At 44.2% G+C, this 26110-nt stretch overlaps 1 protein-coding gene across 1 annotated transcript; it reads right to left on the bottom strand.

Annotated features, from left to right (window-relative positions):
* Positions 1 to 610: 610 nt before the first annotated feature.
* LOC139383096 (cytosolic carboxypeptidase 2-like) lies at positions 611 to 9452 on the bottom strand. Its single transcript, XM_071127410.1, has 16 exons — positions 9354 to 9452; positions 9067 to 9222; positions 8591 to 8773; positions 8252 to 8359; positions 7860 to 8007; positions 7521 to 7653; positions 7188 to 7367; positions 6241 to 6479; positions 5319 to 5546; positions 5024 to 5183; positions 4578 to 4704; positions 3859 to 3959; positions 3579 to 3746; positions 3388 to 3471; positions 3200 to 3250; positions 611 to 837 (listed from the first exon to the last, which is right to left on the bottom strand). The coding sequence occupies exons 1-16, from the start codon at positions 9382 to 9384 to the stop codon at positions 724 to 726; spliced, it is 2211 nt and encodes a 736-aa protein (XP_070983511.1). The 5' UTR covers positions 9385 to 9452; the 3' UTR covers positions 611 to 723.
* Positions 9453 to 26110: the final 16658 nt, after the last annotated feature.

Below are 26110 nucleotides of genomic sequence, written 5' to 3'. Positions count from 1 at the left end.
GAGAAGAGAAGAGAAGAGAAGAGAAGAGAGGAGGAGGAGAGGAGAGGAGAGGAGAGAAGAGGAGAGGAGAGGAAAAGGGAGGAGAGGAGAGGAGAGGAGAGGAGAGGAGAGGAGAGAGGAGAGAAGAGGAGAGTAGAGGAGAGGAGAGGAGAGGAAAAGAGAGGAGAGGAGAGGAGAGGAGAGGAGAGGAGAGAGGAGAGGAGAGAAGAGGAGAGGAGAGGACCTTGAAAAGACCTACTCTACCATTGAGGGTCAACTGCATCCTGCTCCTCACATAATCAGCCATCAGGTGCTGCAGGTACTCCGACTGTAAAATCGAAACCAAGACAAGCCGATCCTTCAAATAACGTACTGTAGTGTAAAACAAAGTGTTGTCGGCTTTGACTTGTCAATAAGAGTTCTACCTTCGATGTCATGGCCGGCTTCTTTGTGTCAAAGACAAGGTATAGGACAGATACCTGGAGGAAACACGCAGGGAGGACGGTGATACATGCTCTGAACATGTATCATCATGATAAAGGAATAACTGAGGGATGCAGAAATAAACACATGCTTAAGAGGAATGCTTATTTACATGCACAACAGGAGAAAACAGACATTCAGTGGTTCAAATGAATATCATGTTGTGAGTGCGAACGTGGGAACGCAGTATTCTCCTACACCACTTGAGGGGGGTAAGAGAATGATGAAAAATATAACCAGTGTAACAGTCTTTCTCTCCGTTCAGAAGGAACGATAGACTGCCTTCTTATCTGTAGGACTGGGCTCAGGGGGGACCAGTTGTCTCTCCCTCCATTTTGGAGGTTCCCTCCTGGGCACTGCTGGAGGAGCCTTTAACTGGAACACAAACAGAGGCCCCATACACACTCAAGTTCTACAACTGACGTACAACACATTTGACACAATGGTTGTAGCTAATACAACAGATAATTTCTGATGAACTTGACTGCACAAAAAACGTTAACATAACCTTAGAGGAGACACCACACAATGGTTGTGTAAGTGACACCACACTCTCTACACTCTTAGAAAAAAGGCAGTGGGGGGATATTTTGGAGGGTTCCATGTAAAATCCTCTGTGGAAAGGGTTCTACATGGAACCAAAAGGGTTCTACCTGGAACTAAAAAGGGTTCTTCAAAGGGTTCGAAATGGCACCTTTTTTTCTAAGAGCGTAGCCCTCCCTCGTACATCTATCCACCAGTTCCTGTTTCACCTGACATGCTTTCCTTTTCATCAGATTGGTGAGCAGGGTCAGGGTCAGGGTCAGGGTCCGGGTCAGGGCAGGGTAATGGTCAGGGTCAGGGTCATGGTAATGGTCAGGGTCATGGTCAGGGTCAGGGTAATGGTCAGGGTAATGGTCAAGGTCAGGGTCAGGGTAATGGTCAGGGTCATGATCAGGGTTAGGGTAATGGTCTGGGTAATGGTCAGGGTAATGGTCAGGGTTAGGGTCAGGGTTATGGTCAGGGTAATGGTCAGGGTCAGGGTAATGGTCAGGGTAATGGTCAGGGTAATGGTCAGGGTAATGGTCAGGGTCAGGGTTATGGTCAGGGTAATGGTCAGGGTCAGGGTAATGGTCAGGGTAATGGTCAGGGTAATGGTCAGGGTCATGATCAGGGTTAGGGTAATGGTCAGGGTCAGAGTAATGGTCAGGGTAATGGTCAGGGTCAGGGTAATGGTCAGGGTCAGGGTAGGCTGGCAGAGGAGAAGGACTTGCTAGCTCCATGTCAGTCACACTAACAAGTGCTAATGGCCCCAAGTGGTTAGCTGATTATGGCCTTTGTCCTAACATATTCCACATATTCCATCCATGCTATACACATGTTCAGGTGTGCACATTTATCAATATGTACAGTGCATTCAGAAGTATTCAAACCACTTGACTTTTTCCACATTTTGTTACGTTACAGCCTTATTCTAAAATGGATTCAATTGATTTTTTCCCTGATCAATCAACACACAACACCCCATAATAACAAAGCAAAAAATAATATACAAAACTGAAACATCACATTTACATAAGTATTAAGACCCTTTACTCAGTACTTTGTTGAAGCACCTTTGGCAGCGATTACAGCCTCAAGTCTTGGGTATAACGCTACAAGCTTGGCAAATCTGTATTTGGGAAGTTTCTCCCATTACTCTCTGCAGATCCTCTCTGCTCTGTCAGGTTGGATGGGGAGCGTTGCTGCACAGCTATTTTCATGTTGGATCGGGTTCAAGTCCGGCCTTTGGCTGGGCCACTCAAGGACATTCAGAGACTTGTCCCGAAGTCACCCTTGCATTGTTTTGGCTGTGTGCTTGGGGTCGTTGTCCTGCTGGAAGGTGAACCTTCGTCCCAGTCTGAGGTCTTCAGTTCTCTGGAGCAGGTTTTCATCAAGGATCTCTCTGTACTTTGCTCCGTTTATCTTTCCCTCGATCCTGACTAGTCTCACAGTCACTGCCTCTGAAAAACATCCCCACAGCATGATGCTGCCACCACCATGTTTCACCGTAGGGATTGTGCAAGGTTTCCTCCAGACATGATGCTTGGCATTCAGGCCAAAGAGTTCAAACCAAGCGGGCTGTACTCTAACATAAAGGCCTGATGCTGCAGACATTTTTTGGTACCCTTCCCCAGATCTGTGCCTCGACACAATCCTGTCTCAGAGCTCTATGGACAATTTCTTCAACCTCATGGCATGGTTTTTGCTCTGACTTGCACTGTCAACTGAGGGACCTTATATAGACAGGTGTGTGCTTTTCCAAATCATGTCCAATCAATTGAATTTACCACAGGTGGACTCCAATTCAGTTATAGAAACATCTCAAGGACGATCAATGGAAACAGGATGCACCTGAGCTCAATTTCGAGTCTCATAGCAAAGGGTCTGAACACTTATGTAAATAAGGTATTTCTGTTTTTTATTTGTAATAAATGTGCAAAAATGTCTAAAAACCTGTTTTCACTTTGTCATTATGGGGTATTGTGATGTCATTATGGGGTATTGTGATGTCATTATGAGGTACTGTGATGTCATTATGCGGTATTGTGATGTCATTATGGGGTATTGTGTGTAGATGGATGAGGTAATTTTAGAATAAGGCTGTAACTAACAAAATGTGGAAAAAGGGAAGGGGTGTGAATACTTTCCAAACGCACTATACTTGGGAGTTCCTCTTCATTTTCATTGCCTGTGATGTTAAAAGCATGGGACTTACAGGCTTCAATACATATTTGCTTTTCTTCAACGTCTTTTTGACACCATTATCCTGTAACGTAAAAGGATAGCAAAAATCAAGCATACTAAGATGAACTAACAAAGGAAACTGATCCGTAAGGACAAATCTGACAGTGTAGTCCATATTGAGAGAGAGAATGACACAAACATTCCAATGATGATACTCACCCCATTTTCCTCTCTCTCCCTGGCTCTGACCAGGGGAGATCTGTTCCTCTCCTTCTTGGACTTCAGCTTCTTACGGGACGTCATCTGTGTTATAAAGAGAATACAAACAGTTATTAGTCACCTCGAAAAACACCTACCCAGAGACAAAAACTTTTTGTTAGCGAGACAGTAATAAATACTACTGTTACTACCTTGTTGAAGGCCTGGAGGTGAGTAGGAGGCCCATCCGTCGGGGAGCTGTTGGATCCACTCGTGCTGGCCTCGTGGTCGGTCAGTGAGGTATCTGTAGGCTTGTTGTCTATTGGCAAACCTGCCTCCTGTCTCATGATCTCCTGTAGCTCTCTCAAACACGCGCTGTACTGCAGAAACAACACACCAGTGAGATCTGTTTCAGTATAGCCACTGTGCTTACACTGTGGACAAGCAGATATCGGCAGGACTACAGACAGTTGTGTCCGATTCTGGTCCCACCTTTGTCCGGTCCGGGTCACAGTAGTCCAGTAGTGTGTCACAGAACTGAGCCCCCAACATCTCTAGGTCCTGAGTGCTGAAATGGGTCCCCTTCCTCTTACCTGGAATCCAACCAAAAGTGAACATCTTTTGGTCTGAATCTGACTTGTAAACTCTGAGACGTGCAGAGTTCACTCTGAATCAAGTACTTTAGTAATAATACGTCTATGAAATGTTTATTTTCCATTCACTCACTGTATATAGACTTTTTGTTTTATTTTGTTCTACTGTATTATTGACTGTATGTTTTGTTTATTCCATGTGTAACTCTGTTGTTGTTGTACGTGTTGAATTGCCACGCTTTATCTTGGCCAGGTCGCAGTTGCAAATGAGAACTTGTTCTCAACTAGCCTACCTGGTTAAATAAAGGTGAAATAAATAAATAAATAAAAATGTAACTAACGTTTGGTAGTCTCCACTGTCTCTCTCTCTCTTCTGCTAGAGAGACATGGTAGAGATGCAGCTATCCTTTTTTTATTTTACCTTTATTTAACTCGGCAAGTCAGTTAAGAACAAATTCTTATTTTCAATGACGGCCTAGGAACAGTGGGGTTAACTGCCTTGTTCAGGGGCAGAACGACAGATTTGTACCTTGTCGGCTCGGGGATTCGTTCTTGCAACCTTTCGGTTACTGGCCCAACGCTCTAACCACTAGGATACGCTGCCGTGGATATCCTTACCGATGTTAGAGCCACAGAACGATGTCTCCAGGGTGAAGGAGTTGAGGACCCCCAGCCTCCACAGAGACACTCTGCCTGTTCCCTCCTTACTGCGCTGTACCTTGAACTTACAGCTCCCGAACGAGAACTGAGGACACACAAGATTAGCTGAATCTTGGAAAACACCAACAGCCAACATGAGAAAGAACTAGGCAGTTCAGATCAAGCTAAATTCTGTTTAAACTGTGTGATCTTATCTCAGCCATTTCATTTCATTGGGGCTGTGGTTCATAAAGTGTCTCAGAGTAGGAGCGCAGCTCTAGGATCAGATTAGCCTTTTAGATCAGAATGAATAACATTACATGGACAGTGGGGGACCTGATCCTAGATCAGCACATACTCTGACACACTTTGTGGATACGGAACCTCGTCTTGACTAAAACAATGAGTGAGGAAGAGTAATGAACCATGTCAGGGCAATTCTTGCTGAGCATCAGAGGGAAGACTCGTTCGTGAGGGTGTCTGTCAGCGGGCCGGGGGTTCTCACAGCCGTAGGTGAAGACGTTGTGTTTACGGCTGTGTCCATGGAGATCACAGTACAGCAGCACCTTACGCTCCTCACACAGTCTGGAGAACATATGTGGTATTATTGTTTGATCAAATTGTCTGACTGATTGGTTAACTGATTTGATTGTTTAACTGATTTATGGATAGATTGGTTGATTGTTTAACTGATTGATTGGTTAACTGATTGATTGGTACCTCTGGACCATGGTGTGTGTGGCCCACACGGTAGGGAAGGAGTCTCTGAGGATGGACTTGTAGTTGCGGTTGAGGTCACGTCCGGTCAGCGAGCAGCGGTAGTTTCCTACTATAACCCCGTCCGGGTTCAGCATGGGCACCAGCTTGAAGACGAAGGCATCTCGGAGTAGCGCCGCATCCGGAGAGTCCCCCAGCAGGAAGTTCAGGATACCCCTCATCACCCAGGAGCTGTTGGTCGATTGTATATTTGATGTATAGTATGGCACTCTATCAGAGTTATCCTACCATACTTTACGGAATGAAAATAAGACTTCACTTAGATTGCGTGGCAATAAAGAAATCAGGACTCTGAATTTGGTCAAAAGCAGTGCACTATACAGAGACCTCAACCTCAACTCTGGGCCTGGAAGCAGTGCACTATACAGAGACCTCAACCTCAACTCTGGGCCTGGAAGCAGTGCACTATACAGAGACCTCAACCTCAACTCTGGGCCTGGAAGCAGTGCACTATACAGAGACCTCAACCTCAACTCTGGACCTGGAAGCAGTGCACTATACAGAGACCTCAACCTCAACTCTGGACCTGGAAGCTAGTTCCACTGCATTTTCATTGTTCCCCTCTAATCAGGGACTGATTTAGACCTGGGACACCAGGTGGTTGCAATTAATTATCAGGTAGAACAGAAAACCAGCGGGCTCCGGACCTCGTAGGGTCAGAGTTGAATAGCCCTGATATACAGAATAGAGTGCCATTTCAGAAACGTCCAAAGCACTACCCGTTGATCTGTACCCGTTGGTCTGTACCCGTTGGTAACTAACTGCCTGTTGGTCTGTACCTGTTGGTCTCTACCCGTTGGTCTCTACCCGTTGGTCTCTACCCGTTGGTCTCTACCCGTTGATCTGTACCCATTGGTCTCTCTACCTGTTGGTCTCCCCGGGGTGTATCCGGGCGGTCAGCACCACAGCAGGCTTGTGAATCCTGTCCTCACGATGGGATGGGTTGGTCACCGTCAGCACCGGAACCAGGTTACCCGCCAGCGACCGGCACAGAGTCCGCACCTTACAGAACCGCGAGCGGTGGGGGTCCTGCTCGATCTCGGACAGGTGGGCCCACAGGTTGGAGTAGGTGTAAGGGAAGCAGTGGGCCAGGTAACAGGTGTCCTGATCAAGGTAACAATAATAACAACTTCACTCTATTGTAAATACAATGTATTATATTGTGTATTTGAAGAGAAGTATAATATATATTGATATATTGTAACATGTTGCTTAAATAAGCCAAAGAAAATGACAACAAAATCATCATTTATACCTGGTTCTAACATGCATCCTTTGATCTGATCTTGTCCACATTTTGATTGGGCCCACATTTTTAGACAAGTGTAGACAATTAAAAGATGCATTGTGATCAGATCTTCCTGACCACCTCAGGAGGTATTCAGACAGGCATTATGTCTGGATATCTTACAAGTGTAAACAGATCTGGACACACCATTTAAATAGTGATTATCCCTCCTTCTAAAATCATTGACAGGTGCCACTATTGACTTAAGGCATCAATATGTAAAATGTAAATAAATACATTCATATCATTTTTTAAATAATACTTGTCGAATAATTTGCATACAGGGACGAACCAGGAAATCTATTCACAATGCGGACACAGTGGATGGATATGACATATTTTAATACCATGTGTAGACATATTTCTCAAACTGTGGGTACAATCAGAATGTGGACAAATGATTAAAGTCAGAGCTGGCCCTTTTCCATTTAATGATGTGATTGATTGTTGGCTCCAAGCACCGTTTCATTGATTTACACAAGACAAGAGGATAAGAGTTCAGCACTGTGGTTCTGTCCCTTTACCTGGTCATAAGGGAAGCAAAAGGTCCAGGAGAGGGAGTAGCAGGGCTGGTCGGCGTGGTGCCGTCCGTTACGTTGGTAGGAGACCTGTTGGCCCACGCGGTGCCAGCCCACCCCCTGGATCCGGGCCTCCTCCTCAGAGTAGAACAGAGGCAGCTGCCCCTCTTCATACAGACTGGTCACCTTCAAATCAACATCTATTCATTATTGTTACTTATTAAGTGTTAAGCTACTGTGTGTCATATGAACATGTTGTAAAATACTTCACGACATAAAAAGAGAAGAGAATAAACGTGAGGGAAAAGAGTCCCAGTAAAAATGGTAATAACTACCTACCTTCAGCAGGTTGGTGATGGTGAAGCGGTAACGAACCCCCGCCCTCGTGTTCCTCACCCGGAAGTAGAACCACTGAGTGTGCTTCTCTGTGTACAGGTCCGTCCGCAGGGAGAGCTCATAATCAAATTCACCACTGGAATGAAATTAAATAAGATTATACAGAATGAAAATGACTGGGGACATTCATTCACTCAGAACTAGGATGTGTGACAACATACGAGGATTGAAATCGAATCACACAACACAGAAAATAAGTTGTAAGTGAGTGAACATTCATTCACTCATAACCTTGAATGACAGTGTGAGGGTTTGCAATACTTATGGATGCTCTGTACTCACACCCTGGTTGCTTTCAGCAGGTTGCCACTCTCGAAGCGTCCTTCGAACAGCAGAGTGATGTCATCAGGGCCAGAGAGAGACACAGCAGCAGCGGTCAGGGAGGAGCGACGGCCCCCCACACGAGAACCCAGGAAGTAGTTTTCTTTATCTGCACAGACATGGACATTTAAAACAAAGAGACACATGACGTGTCCTGGGGATGAGCATTTGTTTCTATCCACGTGCACTTGATTTGTCTTGACTGGAGAAATGGAATCAGTGGAGTACCCGTCCCCCCCCCCCCCCCATCTGAAGCTCCAAACAAAACAAACAGCCTTCTATTTGTACCCAGGCAGGTGTGTGGAAGAGCTCAGTGATTGACAGAGTGGACATTTGATTTTATTTGAGTTTACTTCTCTGTGTGTCATACACAACGGTGCCTTCCACTTCAGACTCTGGTCTCAGCCACTCGCTGGTGTTCTTCTGAGCACACAGCGGCTCTGGGAAGGGAGGAGCCCACTCTGACAACAGACAAGAGACAAAATAGGGAGGGCTGCTTTGCTTGTAAAAAAATATATAAATAAAAAAGGTGCTCTTTGGATCTAAGATTGAGAGAGCTTTTCCTGAATCTCTTTTCAGTACATGAAGTGCTCTTGTAATGTGATATTGACTGGCCTAAAGTCTAGCTTTCCTCTAAATGATTAGACATCTCTTGAGACCTCCCATTTCTCTTTAATCTGTAGTATTCTCACCAATATGCTGAATTTCCCCCGGGATGACCTCCCACTCGTGGGGCCAGCGTGGCAGTGTTTGGGACACATGTCCAGACACACCGTACAGGTGTCGGGGCTCCCTGAGGCGAGGCACAGCCCTTCCCGACTGGATCTCAAATACCACCTGGGTGGTTCTGGGTAGTGGAGAAACACGTGACACATCTGTGTGGGAAGAAGTTTGGGTTTTAGCCAATATGGTGAGCAGTTTGGGAAGCAGTTACAATACCTGTAGCTTCACGACTAGTTTAACTACAAGTTCCATTGGTTTGGTGAAAGTTAGTTAGTTTAACTAATTTCCAAACCATGTAGTTAATTCAGTGATTTCATTGTTCTTTGAAACTTTAATGATACAATAGACTTAAACATTTCTTACAGCTCTACCTTTGACAGTGAAAACAAAACAACCAAGCTATGGTTGGTGCTATGTACCATCCTGTTCTTGGATTCTATCTCACCTTCACTCTTGTGGGAACACTCCTCCTCCGCAGGTGCCTTCACCTGTTCTTCATCCTCCAACTCCTCTTCATCATCAAAAGATGAGTAGCTGAAAGAACTGTGACATGTTCTTCTATGAATGTTGTCCCTCATCTCATTGTCATCCCCTGTAAATCCTGTGGAATGGCAGGATAATTTATCTAATTTTGAACGTACATCAGGGTAATCTCACTCACCGCGAGACTGCAAGCTTTCATAAACATGCATGAATCTCATGCCATGATCTCGGTGTCAAGATCATACCAACCCTCATATTGCCTGTTGTAGAGAGGATACATCGTAGATGCATGTCCTTATAGAACGGTTTCTACGTCTGTGTCTTCGTATTGTTGCCCATGGAACTGTTGGTATCATGAATATAGTTTTCTGAAATAGTCACACATAGGTTATGATTGTGAAGTCTGCTTCTAAAAAGCATAATAAACATGAGTCAGGTAAACCCAGCAGAACACCATTTTTTGTTGTTTACAGTTGCAATATCAATTTCCATAGTGGTTTGAGGGCAGATTTCCAAAATACCTCTCTTTGGAATCCTGCAGCCAGTCAACCAGACTGTAATTCAATCTGACTGCACAGAAATTCACCCCATCACTTAAAACTTGCTGGCCTGATCTCATTTAGCAGCGTTGTACATTCAAAAAGATGAGACACACACTCCAGAAAGTCAGAGGCCAGCTAAATGAATTAGAATCTGACAGACGTTTTCCTGTGACATCACCCATCGTGGTTTGGTTTCATTGACTGATGAACTAAGCAAAAATAAACTTCTACAACAAAAACGTGTATTAAATCCAAAACATCAAAAAATTGGTGGTTTAATTGGTTCAGCCAACAATTATAATTTATAATTATATATTTATAATATAATGCTGACGTTTTATTCATTCAAGGTCAGGATTTGATCAACATCAGGAACACAAGCATTTCGATACACCCGCAAAAACATATTCTAAATATGTGTATGTGACACATTTGATTTGATCAACTCACACACATTGTCACCTGTGAAAGAACAAAACACAACACACACCAGTCAGTGGGCACGTTAACGTTAGCTAGTTAACGTCTTTGTTACTGTTTGGTTTAGGTAAAACTACAATAGCTCGTTATCAATATACTTCCTCGTTATCAATATACTTCCTATGCAATTATTGAGTGAGTGCATTCGCTACCTACCGCATAGTAAAAAAGCATAATCCGCAGCGTGTTGTTTCCGGTGAAGACAGCAGAGCGGAAAATGCACCGTACACGGTCACCGTGACAACTAACGTGGCGCGAGATCCCCCACATTCTTCTACTTGTTAGTTGAAAGATACAATATTTTCTTAGGACGAACGGCTACACTGTATCACATGTATCACAAGTATACCAATCAGTATGTTACATATAAACAACAAGTGTCTAATTGTTGTTAATGTATACAAATGTATTGATAGCCTCATTAAAAATATATCGAGCACCGGACCGAAAATCCTCCTGCATGAGCGCACTAACTTTTTCTTAACTGATATGTGAAGAAAGGCATTCTGTTAAATTCCAATATTATTTATGGTTGTTCACAATTCATTATTTCTGCTTTTTTTTTTTTTTAAAGAAGGTGTTATCTCATGTAAAACATGCCTTGTGGTGACAACAAATGACTGATTATCTGGCAGTAGTAATTTGATAGGAGGACCACAATGGAAATAAGTCCCAGACTTTGTGAGTTATCCTCAATTCATGTACATCTATGTTATTTTCAAGTTTTATGTGTGCTTGTTTTTTTATTTTTAATGGTTGAATTAGTCCTGGGGAGGTTGTCCACCCAAGACGACCATTGTTGCAGAATAGTATGCCTTCACAATATATATTTCTACTGTTGGGCAGACCTAAAGCGATGATTCCCTTTCCCAAAACATACTTTCATTGAGTTATTTGCTGTAGTTGTGGTCAATTCTCAACCACACTATAAAAATGAGCCTCGTGGCCAGCCAGTGAGATAGGCCTACTTGAAACTGTCAGAGATCCAAGAGGATAGTGTCAAGTGTCAATGAGGCTAAAGAGATAAGGTCAATTACTACAGACAAAGAAGGGTAACGTTAGAATTCTCATACCATCATCATCATTATCTTCATTTATCTCTTACGTTCATTATCTCTTGCGGTGTGAGGCCTTCCTGTTCATCAGACACTGCTGCTCTCACAGTGTTCATTTGGTAATGGTATGTAATGGCCTGCCAGGTGTCAGGGAAGAGGTGGTTGTTATCAGGGGTCCTGAGCCAACAGCAGATAAAGAGACTTTGACACACGCACGCACCCCTGCGTTGTATGTAACTTGCACCACTCTAAATGATTGATTGGTTGATGTTATTCATTTTATTTGTAACATGATCTACCTCTTCTAGGAACACTAAACCCAGGGTTGGAAACATATATTTCCAGGTATTTACTTGTATGGCACCTGGTCAAACGCTTATCACAAAGTTATAGCCTATGAATTAGGCTACTTGTCATTTGGTTTTGTTTAGAGTTTACAACCATGAACATTATAGTATGGACCCAAACTAAATTGCTTCACGACGAAGAGAAACGGAACAATTCTGTTAGGATCCAGACTATAGATACATCCTAGAGGATCAGAAGAAGCCTGGTGCCATGAGCTCATAGCTCCATAAAAGCCACTAGAATGTGTGTCTGTTTATTTATAGGTGTTTCTAAAGTTCCCTAGCAGTGGTTTGCCTCCTGAGCTGGTTTCAGTTACACCTACTGCTCTGGAAAATGTATCTCTCGCTCTCTCTCTCACACACACACACACATACACACACACACACACACACACACACACATACATACACATACACACACACACACACACACACACACACACACACACACACACACACACACACACACACACACACACACACACACACACACACACACACACACACACACACACACACACACACCATGAGATCTTTCGGTGAGATTCCATAAGACTTTCTGTGCCCGATATTCTAAGATAAAAGTATGGTAACTGATGTCATGTAATATACATGACAGTACATGCATGTATAGGTGGTGTTACTATGCAGACAGCATGCACGGCAAGAAATAGTGTTGCCAGACAACAGTACACTTACAAAAAAGTGTGCAATTAACCCACTGTTTGCACGTGGAGAAACTAGACATATATAAATAATTGAAGCAACATGGTGGAAGCAACAGGCACAGGTGCTACTCAGACTGGGGCAATATTATAAAAGGTCAATCGTGACCTGGATGTTAACCCTTGACCACATTCATTACACAGGCCAGCTTGTGACACCCGTGGTGGTAGGTTTGGGATTGTATCTTCTATTTAAAATTGTTTAGAATAAGGGAATGTAGAGTACAGTCGAGCACAAAGTAAATGTCGGTGCTATACAAGAACAATATTGTCTATTCAGTATACAGTGCATTCGGAAAGTATTCGGACCCCTAGACCCCCCCCCCCCCAAAAAAAAACCAGCCTTATTCCAAAATTTATAAAATAAAATCTACAAACAATACCCCATAATGACAAAGCAAAAAGTCAATACATTTTTTTAATTGCAAATGTATTACAAATAAAAACTGAAATATCACATTTACATAAGAATTCAGACCCTTTCCTCAGTACTTTGTTGAAACACCTTTGGCAGCGATTACAGCCTCGAGTCTTCTTGGGTAAGACACTTACAAGCTTGGCACACATGTATCTGTGGAGTTTCTCTCATTTTTCTCTACAGATCCTCTCAAGCTCTGTCAAGTTGGATGGGGAGCGCCGCACTCGCTGCACAGCTATTTTCAGGTCTCTCTAGAGATGTTCGATTGGGTTTCAGTCAATGCACTGGTTGGGCTACTCAAGGACATTCAGAGACTTGTCCCGAAGCCATTACTGCGTTGTATTGGCTGACCTTAGCGTCGATGTCCTGTTGGAAGGTGAACCTTTGCCCCAGTCTCAGGTCCTGAGTGCTCTGGAGCAGGTTTTCATTAAGTATCTCTATTTCCTTTGCTCCATTCATCTTTCTCTCGATCCTGACTAGTCTCCAAGTCCATGCGGCTGAAAAACATCTCCACAGCATGATGCTGTCACCGCCATGCTTCACCGTAGGGATGGTGCCAGGTTTCCCCCAGACGTGACGCTTGGCATTCAGGCCAGATAGATCAATCTTGGTTTCATCAGACCAGAGAATCTTGTTTCTCATGGTCTGAGAGTCCTTTAGGTGCCTTTTGGCAAACTCCAAGCCGGCTGTTATGTGCCTTTTACTGAGGAGTGGCTTCCGTCTGGCCACTTTACCAAAAAGGCCTGATTGGTAGAGTGCTGCAGAGATGGAAGGAAGGTTCTCCCATCTCCACAGAGGAACTCTGTCACAGTGACCATCGGCTTCTTGGTCACCTCCCTGACCAAGGCCCTTCTTGCCCGATTGCTCAGTTTGGCCTGGCGGCCAGCTCACTCTGGGTGCTTCCAAACTTCTTCCATTTAAGAATGATGGAGGCCACTGTGTTCTTGGGGACCTTCAATGCTGCAGACATGTTTTGGTACTATTCCCCAGATCTGTTCCTCAACACAAAAAGTCTCGGAGCTCTACGGACAATTCCTCCGACCTCATGGCGTGGTCTTTGCTCTGACATGCACTGTCAACTAAACCTTATATTTAACCTTTATTTAATTAGGCAAGTCATTTAAGAACACATTCTTATTTACAATGACAGCCTACCCCGGCCAAACCCTCCCCTAACTGGGCCAATTGTGCGCCGCCCTATGGGACTCTCGATCATGGCCGGTTGTGATACAGCCCGGGATCGAACCCGGGTGTGTAGTTACACCTCTAGCACTGCAGTGCCTTAGACCGCTGCACCACTTGGGAGGCCCTTACATGTTCGATTGGGTTATATAAACAGGTGTGTGCCTTTCCAAATGTGCCTTTACCACAAGTAGACTCCAATCAAGTTGTAGAAATATCTTAAGGATGATCAATGGAAACAGGATGCACCTGAGCTCAATTTCAAGTCTCATAGCAAAGGGTCTGAATACTTAAGTAAATAAGGTATTTCTGTTTTTTATTTAATTCATTTGCAAATATCTCTAAAAACCTGTTTTCGTTTTGTCATTATGAGGTATTGTGTGTAGATTGATGAGGAATAAAAAATATTTAATCCATTTCAGAATAAGGCTGTAACATAACAAAATGTGGAAAAAGTTGAGGTGGCTGAATACTTTCCGAATGCTCTGTAAATTCTTCTGTGGCTTACTAACGATACAGTTAATCTGGAGTCACATCAGCCACATAGTGGAATAAAGTACATCCCGCCAACCATAGTTACTTTAGGTCAAGTATTTATAGTACATTACTGAACCATCCAGATGAGATGGGCTAGCTCGCAGATCATGATCCATAAAAGTTAATTAAAGTGACACAATCAAAATGTCCTTTACGACATTATACGTTTTCAGTTTCTTAAAAACTGAACTATATACAAGGGGTGCAATTTTGGTTTAATAAGTGGGTGGGTACGCAAAACTGCCCCCCGTCATCAAGCTAGGAAAGTGATCGATAAAACTAGATCAAAGGTAATTCAATAATCAATATTGTGCTGTACCTTTAGCCAATAGCCTAACAAATCTAACAACACTGAAAACTGTGTTTTATTAAGACATCCTCTATATCAAATTTCAGCCTCTCTCCCCACAAAAATGTCCCTCAACTTTTTTATTTGTTTTTACTCACACGGGAAAGGTTTGAAAACAGAAGTAAATTTGTTTACCGCCCCAATAGATCCACAGACGATGCAATCGCCATCACACTGCCCTATTCCATCTGGACAAGAGGAATGTAAGAATGCTGTTCATGGACTATTGCTCAGCCTTCAACAACATAGTACCCTCCAAGCTCATCATCAAGCTCAGGTAACTAGGTCTGAACCCTGTAATGTGCAACTGGGTGCTGGACTTCCTGATGGGCAACCCCAAAGTGGTGAAGGTAGGAAACAACACCGCCAATTTACTGATCCACAACACAGGGGCCCCGCAAGGGTGTGTGCTCAGCCCCCTCCTGTAATCCCTGTTCACCCATGACTGCGTGGCCACACACACCTCCAACTAAATCATAAAGTTTGCAGATGACACAACTATAGTAGGCCGGACTACCAACAATGACGAGACAGCCTACAGAGAAGAGGTGAGGGTCCTGGGGGATTGGTGCCAGGAAAATAACCTCTCCCTCAATGTCAACAAAACGAAGGAGCTGATGGTGGACTTCAGGAAAAAGCAGAGGGAGCATGCCCCTATCCACATTGACAGGGGAGAAGGTAGAAAGCTTCAAGTTCCTTGGCGTACACATCGCTTACGATCTGAAATGGTCCACCCACACAGACAGTGGGGTGAAGAAGGTGCAACAGCACCTCTTCTACCTCAGGAGGCTGAAGAAATTTGTCTTGGCCCATAGACACTCACAAACTTTCACAGATACACAATTAAGAACATCCTGTCGGACTGTATCACCGCCTGGTACGGCAACTGCACCGCTTGCACATTTTCTGGGTGGCCATTTGATTAGCTGATCAGGAGTCTTATGGCTTGGGGGTAGAAGCTGTTTAGAAGCCTCTTGGACCTAGGCTTGATGCTCCGGCACCGCTTGCCGTGCGGTAGCAGATAGAACCGTCCATGACTAGGGTGGCTGGAATTTTTAAACATTTGTATTGCCTTCTTCTGCCACTGCCTGGTATTTACGTCCTGGATGGCAGGTAGCTTGGCCTCGGTGATGTACTAGGCCGTACGCACTACCCTCTGTCGTGCCTTTCGGTCGAAGGCCGAGCAGTTGCCATACCAGGCAGTGATGCAACCCGTCAGGATTTTTTAATTTTTAAACATTTTTATTTCACCTTTATTTAACCAGGTAGGCTAGTTGAGAACAAGTTCTCATTAACAACTGCAACCTGGCCAAGATAAAGCAAAGCAGTGCGACAGAAACAACAACACAGAGTTACATGGAATAAACAAGCGTACAGTCAACACAATAGAAGAAAAAAGAAAGCCTATATACAGTGTGTGCAAATGGCATGAGGAGGTATGGCAATAAATAGGCCATAGTAGCAAAGTAATTACAATTTAGCAGATTAACACTGGAGTGATATATATGCAGATGATGATGAGCAGATGATGGTGTGTAAGTAGTGTTACTGGTGTGCAAAAGAGCAGCAAAGTAAATAAAAACAATATGAGGATGAGGTAGGTAGATTGGGTGGGCTATTTACAGATGGACTATGTACAGCTGCAGCGATCGGTTAGCTGCTCAGATAGCTGATGTTTAAAGTTAGTGAGGGAAATGTAAGTCTCCAGCTTCAGCGATTTTTGCAATTCGTTCCAGTCACTGGCAGCAGAGAACTGGAAGGAAAGGCGGCCAAAGGAGGTGTTGGCTTTGGGGATGACCAGTGAGAAATACCTGCTGGAGCACGTGCTGCGGGTGGGTGTTGTTATTGTGACCAGTGAGCTGAGATAAGGCGGAGCTTTACCTAGCATAGACTTGTAGATGACCTGGAGCCAGTGGGTCTGGCAACGAATATGTAGCGAGGGCCAGCCGACTAGAGCATACAGGTCGCAGTGGTGGGTGGTATAAGGCGCTTTGATAACAAAACGGATGGCACTGTGATAAACTGCATCCAGTTTGCTGAGTAGAGTGTTGGAAGCTATTTTGTAGATGACATCGCCGAAGTCGAGGATTGGTAGGATAGTCAATAAGTTTGGCGGCGTGAGTGAAGGAGGCTTTGTTGCAAAATAGAAAGCCGATTCTAGATTTGATTTTGGATTGGAGATGTTTGATATGAGTCTGGAAGGAGAGTTTACAGTCTAGCCAGACACCTAGGTATTTGTTGTCCACGTATTCTAGGTCAGAACCGTCCAGAGTAGTGATGCTAGTCGGGTGGGCAGATGCAGGCAGCGAACGGTTGAAAAGCATGCATTTGGTTTTGCTAGCATTTAAGAGATGTTGGAGGCCACAGAAGGAGTGTTGCATGGCATTGAAGCTCGTTTGGAGGTTAGTTAACACAGTGTCCAAAGAAGGGCCAGAAGTATACAGAATGGTGTCGTCTGCGTAGAGGTGGATCAGGGAATCACCCGCAGCAAGAACGACATCTTTGATATTTACAGAGAAAAGAGTCGGCCTGAGAATTGAACCCTGTGGTACCCCCATAGAGTCTGCCAGAGGTTTCGGCTCACAGGCCCTCCGATTTTACACACTGAACTCTGTCTGCTGTCTGTTTTTGTGCTGGTCAAGGGCAGTCAGGTCTGGAGTGAACCAAGGCCTATATCTGTTCTTAGTTCTAGATTTTTTGAAAGGGGCATGCTTATTTAAGATGGTGAGGAAATTACTTTTAAAGAATGACCAGGCATCCTCGACTGACGGGATGAGGTCAATATCCTTCCAGGATACCTGGGCCAGTTCGATTAGAAAGGCCTGCTCGCAGAAGTGTTTTAGGGAGCGTTTGACAGTGATGAGGGGTAGTCGTTTGACCGCGGACCCATCACGGATGCAGGCAATGAGGCCGTGATCGCTGAGATCCTGATTGAAAACAGCAGAGGTGTATTTGGAGGGCAAGTTGGTCAGGATAATATCTACGAGGGTGCCCATGTTTACGGATTTAGGGCTGTACCTGGTGGTTTCCTTGATAATTTGTATGAGATTGAGGGCATCTTGTTGGACTGCTGGGGTGTTAATGGCTTAAGGACAACAAAGTAAAGATATTGAAGAGGCCATCACTAAGCCCTGACCTCAACCTATAGAAAATGTGTGGGCAGAACTGAAAAAGCATGTGCGAGCAAGGAGGCCTTCAATCCTGACTCAATTACACCAGCTCTGTCAGGAGGAATGGGCCAAAATTCACCCAACTTATTGTGGGAAGCTTGTGGAAGGCTACCCAAAACGTTTGACCCAAGTTAAACAATTTAAAGGCAATGCTAAATATGCCAAATACTAATCGAGTGTATGTAAACTTCTGACCCACTGGGAATGTGATGAAAGAAATAAAAGCTGAAATAAATCCTTCTCGTGTCACGTTCGTCATAGTGAGGAGACCAAAGCGTGATATGAATACATCTTCTTTAATTCCCAAAGATCACCAATCAAACTAACAAAATAACAAAGACGTGCAACTACACATAGACAATAACCCACAACAACCAAAATGGAAAAAGGCAACCTAAATAGGATCCCCAATCAGTCAACAATAAACAGCTGTCTCTGATTGGGAACCAACTAAGGCCACCATAGACCTACATATACCTAGACATACTAAAGCCCCATAGATATACAAAAACCCTAGACAGGACAAAAACATCTAGACAATACAGAACTAAACCAACCACCCTTGTCACACCCTGACCAAACCAAAATAATAAAGAAAACAAAGATAATTAAGGTCAGGGCGTGACATCTCTCTACTATTATTCTGACAATTCACATTCTTAAAATAAAGTGGTGACCCTAACTGACCTAAACCAAGGAATTTTTACTAGGATTAAATGTCAGGAATTGTGAAAAAAGGAGTTTAAATGTATTTGGTGTATGTGTAAGGTGTATGTAAACTTCCGTCTTCAACTGTTTATACTGTATTCTATTCCACTCTATTTTAGTCAATGCCACTACAACATTGCTTGTTCTAATATTTATATATTTCTTAATTCCATTATTTTACTTTTAGATTTATGTGTATTATTGTGAGTTGTTAGATATTACTGCACTGTTGGAGCTAGGAACACAAGCATTTCGCTACACCCGCAATAGCATCTGCTAAATATGTGTGTCACCAATAAAATTTGATTTGTGTACTGATGGTGCACCATGACAGTGAAGCCTGTAGAGCTGTTTAACACTGTGTCAGTGTGAAAAGTAGGGAATTAGGTAGGATAACGGACAAATCAATAACATTACATTGCTATACTGACTCTAATAAATACTCACAATGCACAAAAAAAAACATCTGAATTATCGCTTAATTTGGCCTCTGGTTTAATCGTTTGATTCAGGGCTAATGTGAATGAAAAGAATACCTACTTTTTGCCAGCTCTCTCTCAAACGGTACATCAACTGGCGAAAGCTAGCTAAGTTCATTTACTTCTGCTGAAACGGGACAAAAAGGATATAAACAACAGCTGTTTGATAGTAATAATGGCCACTTCATATCGTTATCTGACAGACAGGCTGGAGCTGAACTGGTTGTGGTAGCTACTAGCTAGCTAATTCATTCACCTCAGTCAAGAGGGGATGAAACATTAGCTAAAGTTACATCTCAGTTACACTACTAGCTCAGCACTGGGAATAAACACCAGTTTAGTTTTTTTTTTGTTAAGTTAAACAGCAGTTACCTTACCAGCTACATCAGTCAACTAAAGAGTAGCCAGTTTCTGCTCTGCTGGCTTTTACAACTTGGAGAATGAGCACAACACATACACACTGACAGCAGCTGCTTCAGTTCAACTCTCCTGTGCTGGTCCAGCCAATCTTTCAGAAGCTTTGCCTTCACACAGCCTGTCCGGCCACTCTGAGACATCCGCATGGTCCTAAAGCACATCAATGCCATTTTTGGTATCACAGTGCAAAAAATAAAACTGGGGGGACCAAAACTGCAATTTCAGAATGTGTGTGGGGGGGGATCATAACTCCCCCCCGTCCCCAATGAACATTGCGCCCCTGCTATATCCTATACATAACATGAGTTATTACTAAAATAAAAATGAATGTTCCAGAAGAACATTGATGTCGTTCCCTGATTAACAACCGTGAAGAGGACAGCGTCTCAGTCTTGGAATTGATCCCTCTATAGATGCCAGGCAGGGCTTGGATTCACACCTGGGTTCAAATACCATTTTAAATCATTCAAACACTTTAAGCGTTTGCTTTTGCCTGCCTGGAGTGTAGGTTGGTGCAGGGTTTGCAGTTTGGGAGTATTATGTTGGTCGATTAAAGCCAGGTAAGCTCAATCAAGCACAGAGAAAGTATGTTCAATTATTTCAAATACTATTTGAACACAGGTATGTTTGGATTGGAAGCTGCCGTCCGCCATTGCTGTCTACTAAAAAAAGGGCTTGATGTGATCAAGCAGTGAAATCATTCTCGGACAGAGCATGAAGGGGAGCCGAGGAGATAGAATGTAGAATGCAGAAGAGGATATTCCGAGGAACCCACAGCCTTCCGGAACTGGAGTGTCAGGTTTCAAACCCTCTTGCCCCATGCCTAGTTGGTTAGCTACGTATCTGCAAAAACATCGACATCAACTTCAGATGACGGCCTTTTAAAATGGATGCGTGGCAATCAAATCCTTGGCGGACACAGAGGGTGCCTCCTTCCCCACAGAGTAAGCCACTGGCTAGGAGAGACACCCTTTTGCTTTAGGGTGTTTGAGTGCCAGGTGGGCTGGGTTTGCACTTTTGGGACTTTTCCCATTGGTTCCATTACATCTGCCAAACTCAGTCAAGCACAACTAAAGTATTTGAAATGACTGAACTCAGGTCTGGATGCCTGGCGGTGTCTCCGGCCCCCTCTGATTACGTGCTCACATACATACACGGGGGCTAATGGGGATGGCATATGAACATCTTATCGTTGATTAGGCCAACACTTTCATACTCCTAATGAGAAGGGATTGCACTCAGTCTTGGCATGTCAGACATATTTATAATACACCAGGGAGATGAAGGACAAAATGTTTGACAAGATATAGCCTACTGTAACTCATTTTAATTACTGCCATATCGTGAGATTTTATTCTAACGTTGTTGTGTGACGTTAACTCTAAATTAACAATGTAGCTAAACCCTTAGGTCCCCCATAGGACCTTGTTCCTGACCTTACAAAATATGCTTGCTAATGAAACAGAGGTGATTCTCCTTTCTCAAAATGAATAGCAATACACAATAATCTCACAATAGCTGGATATTCCCCACATCCTTAGATATCATTTGTATCTCACCTGCTGGCTGTGGTATTGTGTGAGAATAGTCTAAATGACTAAACCCTTATGGTCTCGAGACCAAACTTAAGACTGCTGTGTAAAAAGGAAACCTGTTTAAATATGAAGCATCCAAGTCAAAGACCCCCTACTTCATATCCAACAACATAGTAGGAACAAGAATGAGCTGTTGACTAGTGAGACTGACCTGCTAAAAATCTGATATACAGAGGGGTCCAAAATTATTGACACCCTTGATAAAGATGAAAATAAATAAATAATTCAAATACTGAGCTATATTGTACGCGTAAGAACATTTGGAAATTAGATAATTTTATACTAATGCAATTTGTTTGTTTTCAGTGGGTTTCAAGTCCGGAGAATGAGATGGCCATTTCAAAATGTTGATTTTGTGGCCAATTAAAAAACAGAAATGTGGATTTTCATGTCTGCGCCGTGTTATTGTCTTGCTGGAAGATCCAGTTGAGGATACGTTTCAGTCTCCTGGAAGAGGCAACCAGGTTTTTGGCTAAAATGTCCTGGTTCTGGGTAAAATTCATGATGCCGTAGACCTTAACAAGGGTTCCCAGGACCAGTGGAAACAAAATAGCCCCATAATGTCAAAGATCCACCATATTTGACAGTAGGTATGGGGTTATTTTCTGCTCATACATTCTCATCCACCATATTTTACAGTAGGTATGGGGTTATTTACTGCTCATACATTCTCATCCACCATATTTTACAGTAGGTATGGGGTTATTTACTGCTCATACATTCTCATCCACCATATTTTACAGTAGGTATGGGGTTAGTTACTGCTCATACATTCTCATCAACCATATTTTACAGTAGGTATGGGGTTATTTACTGCTCATACATTCTCATCCACCATATTTTACAGTAGGTATGGGGTTATTTTCTGCTCATACATTCTCATTTTAACACCGAACCCACCACTGGTGTGCTCTTCCAAATAGCTCTATTTTCCCATTTCATTTGGCATGTGTTAATTTGTGGATGTCCATCATCCATTTAGTGTGATACACTTCATGACCAAAAGTATATGGACACCTGCTTGTCGAACATCTCATTCTAAAATCATGGGCATTAATATGAGGTTGGTCCCACCCCCCCCCCATTGCTTTTATAACAGCCTCCACTCTTCTGGGAAGGCTTTCCACTAGATGTTGGTACATTGCTGTAATAACAGCCTCCACTCTTCTGGGAAGGCTTTCAACTAGATGTTGGAACATTGCTGCGGGGACTTGCTTCCATTCAGCCACAAGAGCATTAGTGAGGTCGGGGGCACGGATGTTGGACGACTAGGCCTGGCTCGCAGTCGGCATTCCATTCGGGCAGGTAGAGTTCTCCTGGCATCCACCAAATGGGGCGGCAGGGTAGCCTAGTGGTTAGAGCGTTGGGCTAGTAACCAAAAGGTTGCAAGTTCAAATCTCTGAGCTGACAAGGTCTGTTGTTCTGCCCCAGGCAGTTAACCCACTGTTCCTAGGCTGTCATTGAAAATAAGAATTTGTTCTTGCCTGGTAAAATAAATTTAAAAACAGATTAATTTTTGAGTGTAAAATCACTTGGTGTAAATATTTTTAGTACGCATTCACCATCACATTTACTTGAAATTTATTTTCATTAATGCTATTGAAAATGTAAAATGATTCCAATGGCTCGAGTAACATTTACATTTTTATGAAATTGAGCACATTGATAAGATATTAAGGCAACTTTGAACAAGACCTTAATTGAAACTGTAAAGCCTACGGACTTTGTTTCGATGTCTTTTGTCATTGGAGACTACCTGTGCTGGAGGACATCTGCAAGATGGTGCTGGCAGACTTAAATAATAAATTAATGTCAAATCAGTTGCATTAAGTTGTTGTTCTTTTTTGTTTGCTGTCAAACATAAGGTCTACAACAAAAATACCCAAAAATAGTACTTTTCTCACCGGATGCATTTAAAAAAAACTTTTATTTGAGTCGTTTCTTAAGAGTGTTATTTATTCAAGTAAAAATAAGCATCTTATTTACAGAACTTTTATTGAAGTATAGATTTTCAGTACTCTATCCATCTGTGCAAATTATACATAGCCTAACTATAACATATGGGCGAGCATCCACACTGGAGTTAAATGTATCATTCTGCCGTAGAACTACATCTGTTAATCAACTGAAGGCCCAAATCAGCTCATCAACTCAGCCAAAATGCAACCTATTTGAATATAATCAAAATAACAAGGGGCCTATTGCAACCATCAATGGCACTAGATTATCGGCAGCTGGTGTCTAGTTAAATCATCAATATGCGCTAAATTCACCAGCACAGCTGATCTTAAATGCAACCATGGGAGCAACCATAACAATGGGAGTCGTTGTCCCAAAGGCAGGAAGGCAGGCAAGAAGTTTAGCTCTTCATATTAAACCCATAGAAACACATTTGGCTTATTCTGGACAGATTTTGGCAAGAGTGAGCCTTCTCGCTTCGGTATGCTAAATCCGGAGAAATTATGGACAATGTAAAATGTAAATGTAGCTAGAATGAAAAAGTAAAAACAATTGGCTGGTATGTCCTCACTGATTGGTTTACCCGCTATAGTGCTGTCCGGTTAGAACATGATGTTGAGGCCCATCACTGTCCTCCTGATAGTCAACACCACACACAGACACAGCTGTTTCCATTTGAGGATGTTTATATGATTTTTTGTAATCCGAATTATTTGGAATCTTATTGTTGTGGTTATTTAGATACAGGCACAACATTCAGACATTCGTGTTCCTGTCGACAATAAAAAACAGTCCTCAGAAACATGGCGTCTTCTCCCTTCAGACGACGATAACGCTCTGACCTGAATGGGCGGGTGCAGTGTCCAGATGCTCATTTCCAAGCGCTCTGATTGGTTGGGAATGGCAGGGCTATGATGGGTGAGGGATAACTGAGGTAGGCTGAGCAGCCAAACTAACTTAAGGTAAACTGAAGGGATAGTGAGGGGAAGTTAGGTAGAGAGGAGAGGAGCAGGACGGCCTTTTTTAAATGGAAATATTAACATCCACAAAAAGGCTCTAACCTAAATGGCACAGTCTCTAATGGGGGCCACAGTATTGAAAGGACAACAGTCTCTGAAAAGCCACAGGCCTCGAGGGGATGCTTACTGCTAGCATGCCAAATCTTACCCGGCAGGACAGGCAGGGCTCAGGGGCCACCCCGTGAGGGCGGTACACAGATACGCAGAGATAGTCTTGGGCCACCCCATGGAACACCACGTGGGTGGGGGGGTGCCCTCTAACTGGGCTGGTGCAGGGCAGCTGGGCCCCATCCTTAGACGCTGAGTGCAATGCTGGAGGCTGGCCACGGCTGAAGCAGGTGGCTCGCCTCCTGCGGCGGAGGAATGTGGCATAGCGGCCACAACTGTCGTTGGCAGCTCACTGGCTGCGGCTGGTGACACTTTCCCCACTGCTGAAAGCAATGACTGTCATGGTGGAGCATGTGGGGACCCCTGGGTGAGGATCATCAGGGATCTGAAGGCAGGGGCCGGCTGTGCCCAAGAGACAAGGTCAGGTGGTCTCCCATGTGGGAAGGGCTAAGAGTCGTCCAAGGCTGGAAGCAAGCCACCCCCCAGAACTAGAGACAGCAGGCCCTCCGGGTCAGGGAACGGTGTTCCCCAAGGTCAGGGAACGGTGGTTCCCCCAGGTCAGGGAACGGTGGTTCCTCCAGGTCAGGGAACGGTGGATCCCCCAGGTCAGGGAACGATGGTTCCCCCAGGTCAGGGAGCGGAGGGCCTAGCAGGGCAGGGGACTTGGAACCCCGTACTAAATCTGAGTACTGCAAGTTAGGTATAGTGGGAGGCTGCAAACCTAGCCAAGCAGGGAACATATAGTCTAGTATAGTGACTGGGTGAGGGCTGAGGGCTGTGAACAGGCTGAGTGACAGGCTGAGGGCTGTGAACTGTCTAACTGCACATCTAGAAGAGCAGATAACTCTGGGTCTAGCAGGACAGGAGACCCAGGGACTAGAACTAGGGCAGGTGGTTTGGCATGTAGCACTGAGGGAGCTGACTGTTGGCGACTGAGACTGGAGGCTGCCGACCAATTGAGGGCAGATGCTGCAAACCTAGTGGGGCAGAGAACCTGTAGCCTGGCGGAGCAGTGGACTGAGGACCGACTAGAGCTGGAGACCGCAAAACTAGAACGGCTGAAGGCTGGGGGCCTAATGCTGATAACTTTAGGCTTGACACGGAGAACGTGTCTGGACCCGACAGGGAAACCGACTCTGGACCCGACAGGGAAACCAATTCTGGACCCGATAGGGAGAAAATGACTCTGGACCCGACAGGGAGAAAATGACTCTGGACCCGACAGGGAGAAAATGACTCTGGACCCGACAGGGAGAAAATGACTCTGGACCTGACAGGGAGGAAACGAAGCTGAAACTGACAGGGAGGAAACAAAGCTGAAACTGACAGGGATAATGACTCTGAACTTGACAGGGAGAATGACCCTGGACATCTCAGGGAAACTGATGCTGGACCTGCCAGGCAGAACGACTCAGAACCTGACAGCGAAACTGATGCTGGACTTGGAGAATAGTAGAGCTCTGGGCCTACTAGAGAAACTGGTACCTTTGAGCCTAGCGGGAGCTTGTTGACCCAAACTGATGCTGGACTTGGAGAATAGTAGAGCTCTGGGCCTACTAGAGAAACTGGTACCTTTGAGCCTAGCGGGAGCCTGTTGACCCACCTGGGCTAGGGACTGAGGGACGACTAATGCTGGAGACAACAGACCTCGTGCAGCTGGAGACAACAGACCTCGTGCAGCTGGACACAACAGATCTCATGCAGCTGGAGACAACAGACCTTGTGCAGCTGGAGAAAACAGACATCGTGCAGCTGGAGACAACAGACCTAGTGCAGCTGGAGATCAATGACCTATTGCAGCTGGAGACCAATGACCTATTGCAGCTGGAGACCATTGACCTAGTGCAGCTGGAGCCCAATGACCTAGTGCAGCTGGAGACCAATGACCTAGCACTAGGGACTGAGGGTAGATGAGG

Source organism: Oncorhynchus clarkii, chromosome 2, assembly GCF_045791955.1.
Source record: "Oncorhynchus clarkii lewisi isolate Uvic-CL-2024 chromosome 2, UVic_Ocla_1.0, whole genome shotgun sequence".
Classification (NCBI taxonomy): domain Eukaryota; kingdom Metazoa; phylum Chordata; class Actinopteri; order Salmoniformes; family Salmonidae; genus Oncorhynchus; species Oncorhynchus clarkii.
The sequence above is the reverse complement of the archived record's forward strand: the minus strand, read 5'-3'. Positions and strand labels throughout refer to the sequence as shown.

Coding starts and splice junctions, on each gene's coding strand:
- LOC139383096 (XM_071127410.1), bottom strand. CDS start 9,384: ATGTATCCTCTCTACAACAGGCAATATGAGG. Junction 9,223..9,353: donor CTACAACAGGCAATATGAGG/GTTGGTATGATC, acceptor GCCATTCCACAG/GATTTACAGGGGATGACAAT. Junction 8,774..9,066: donor GTGTTCCCACAAGAGTGAAG/GTGAGATAGAAT, acceptor CTTCCCACACAG/ATGTGTCACGTGTTTCTCCA.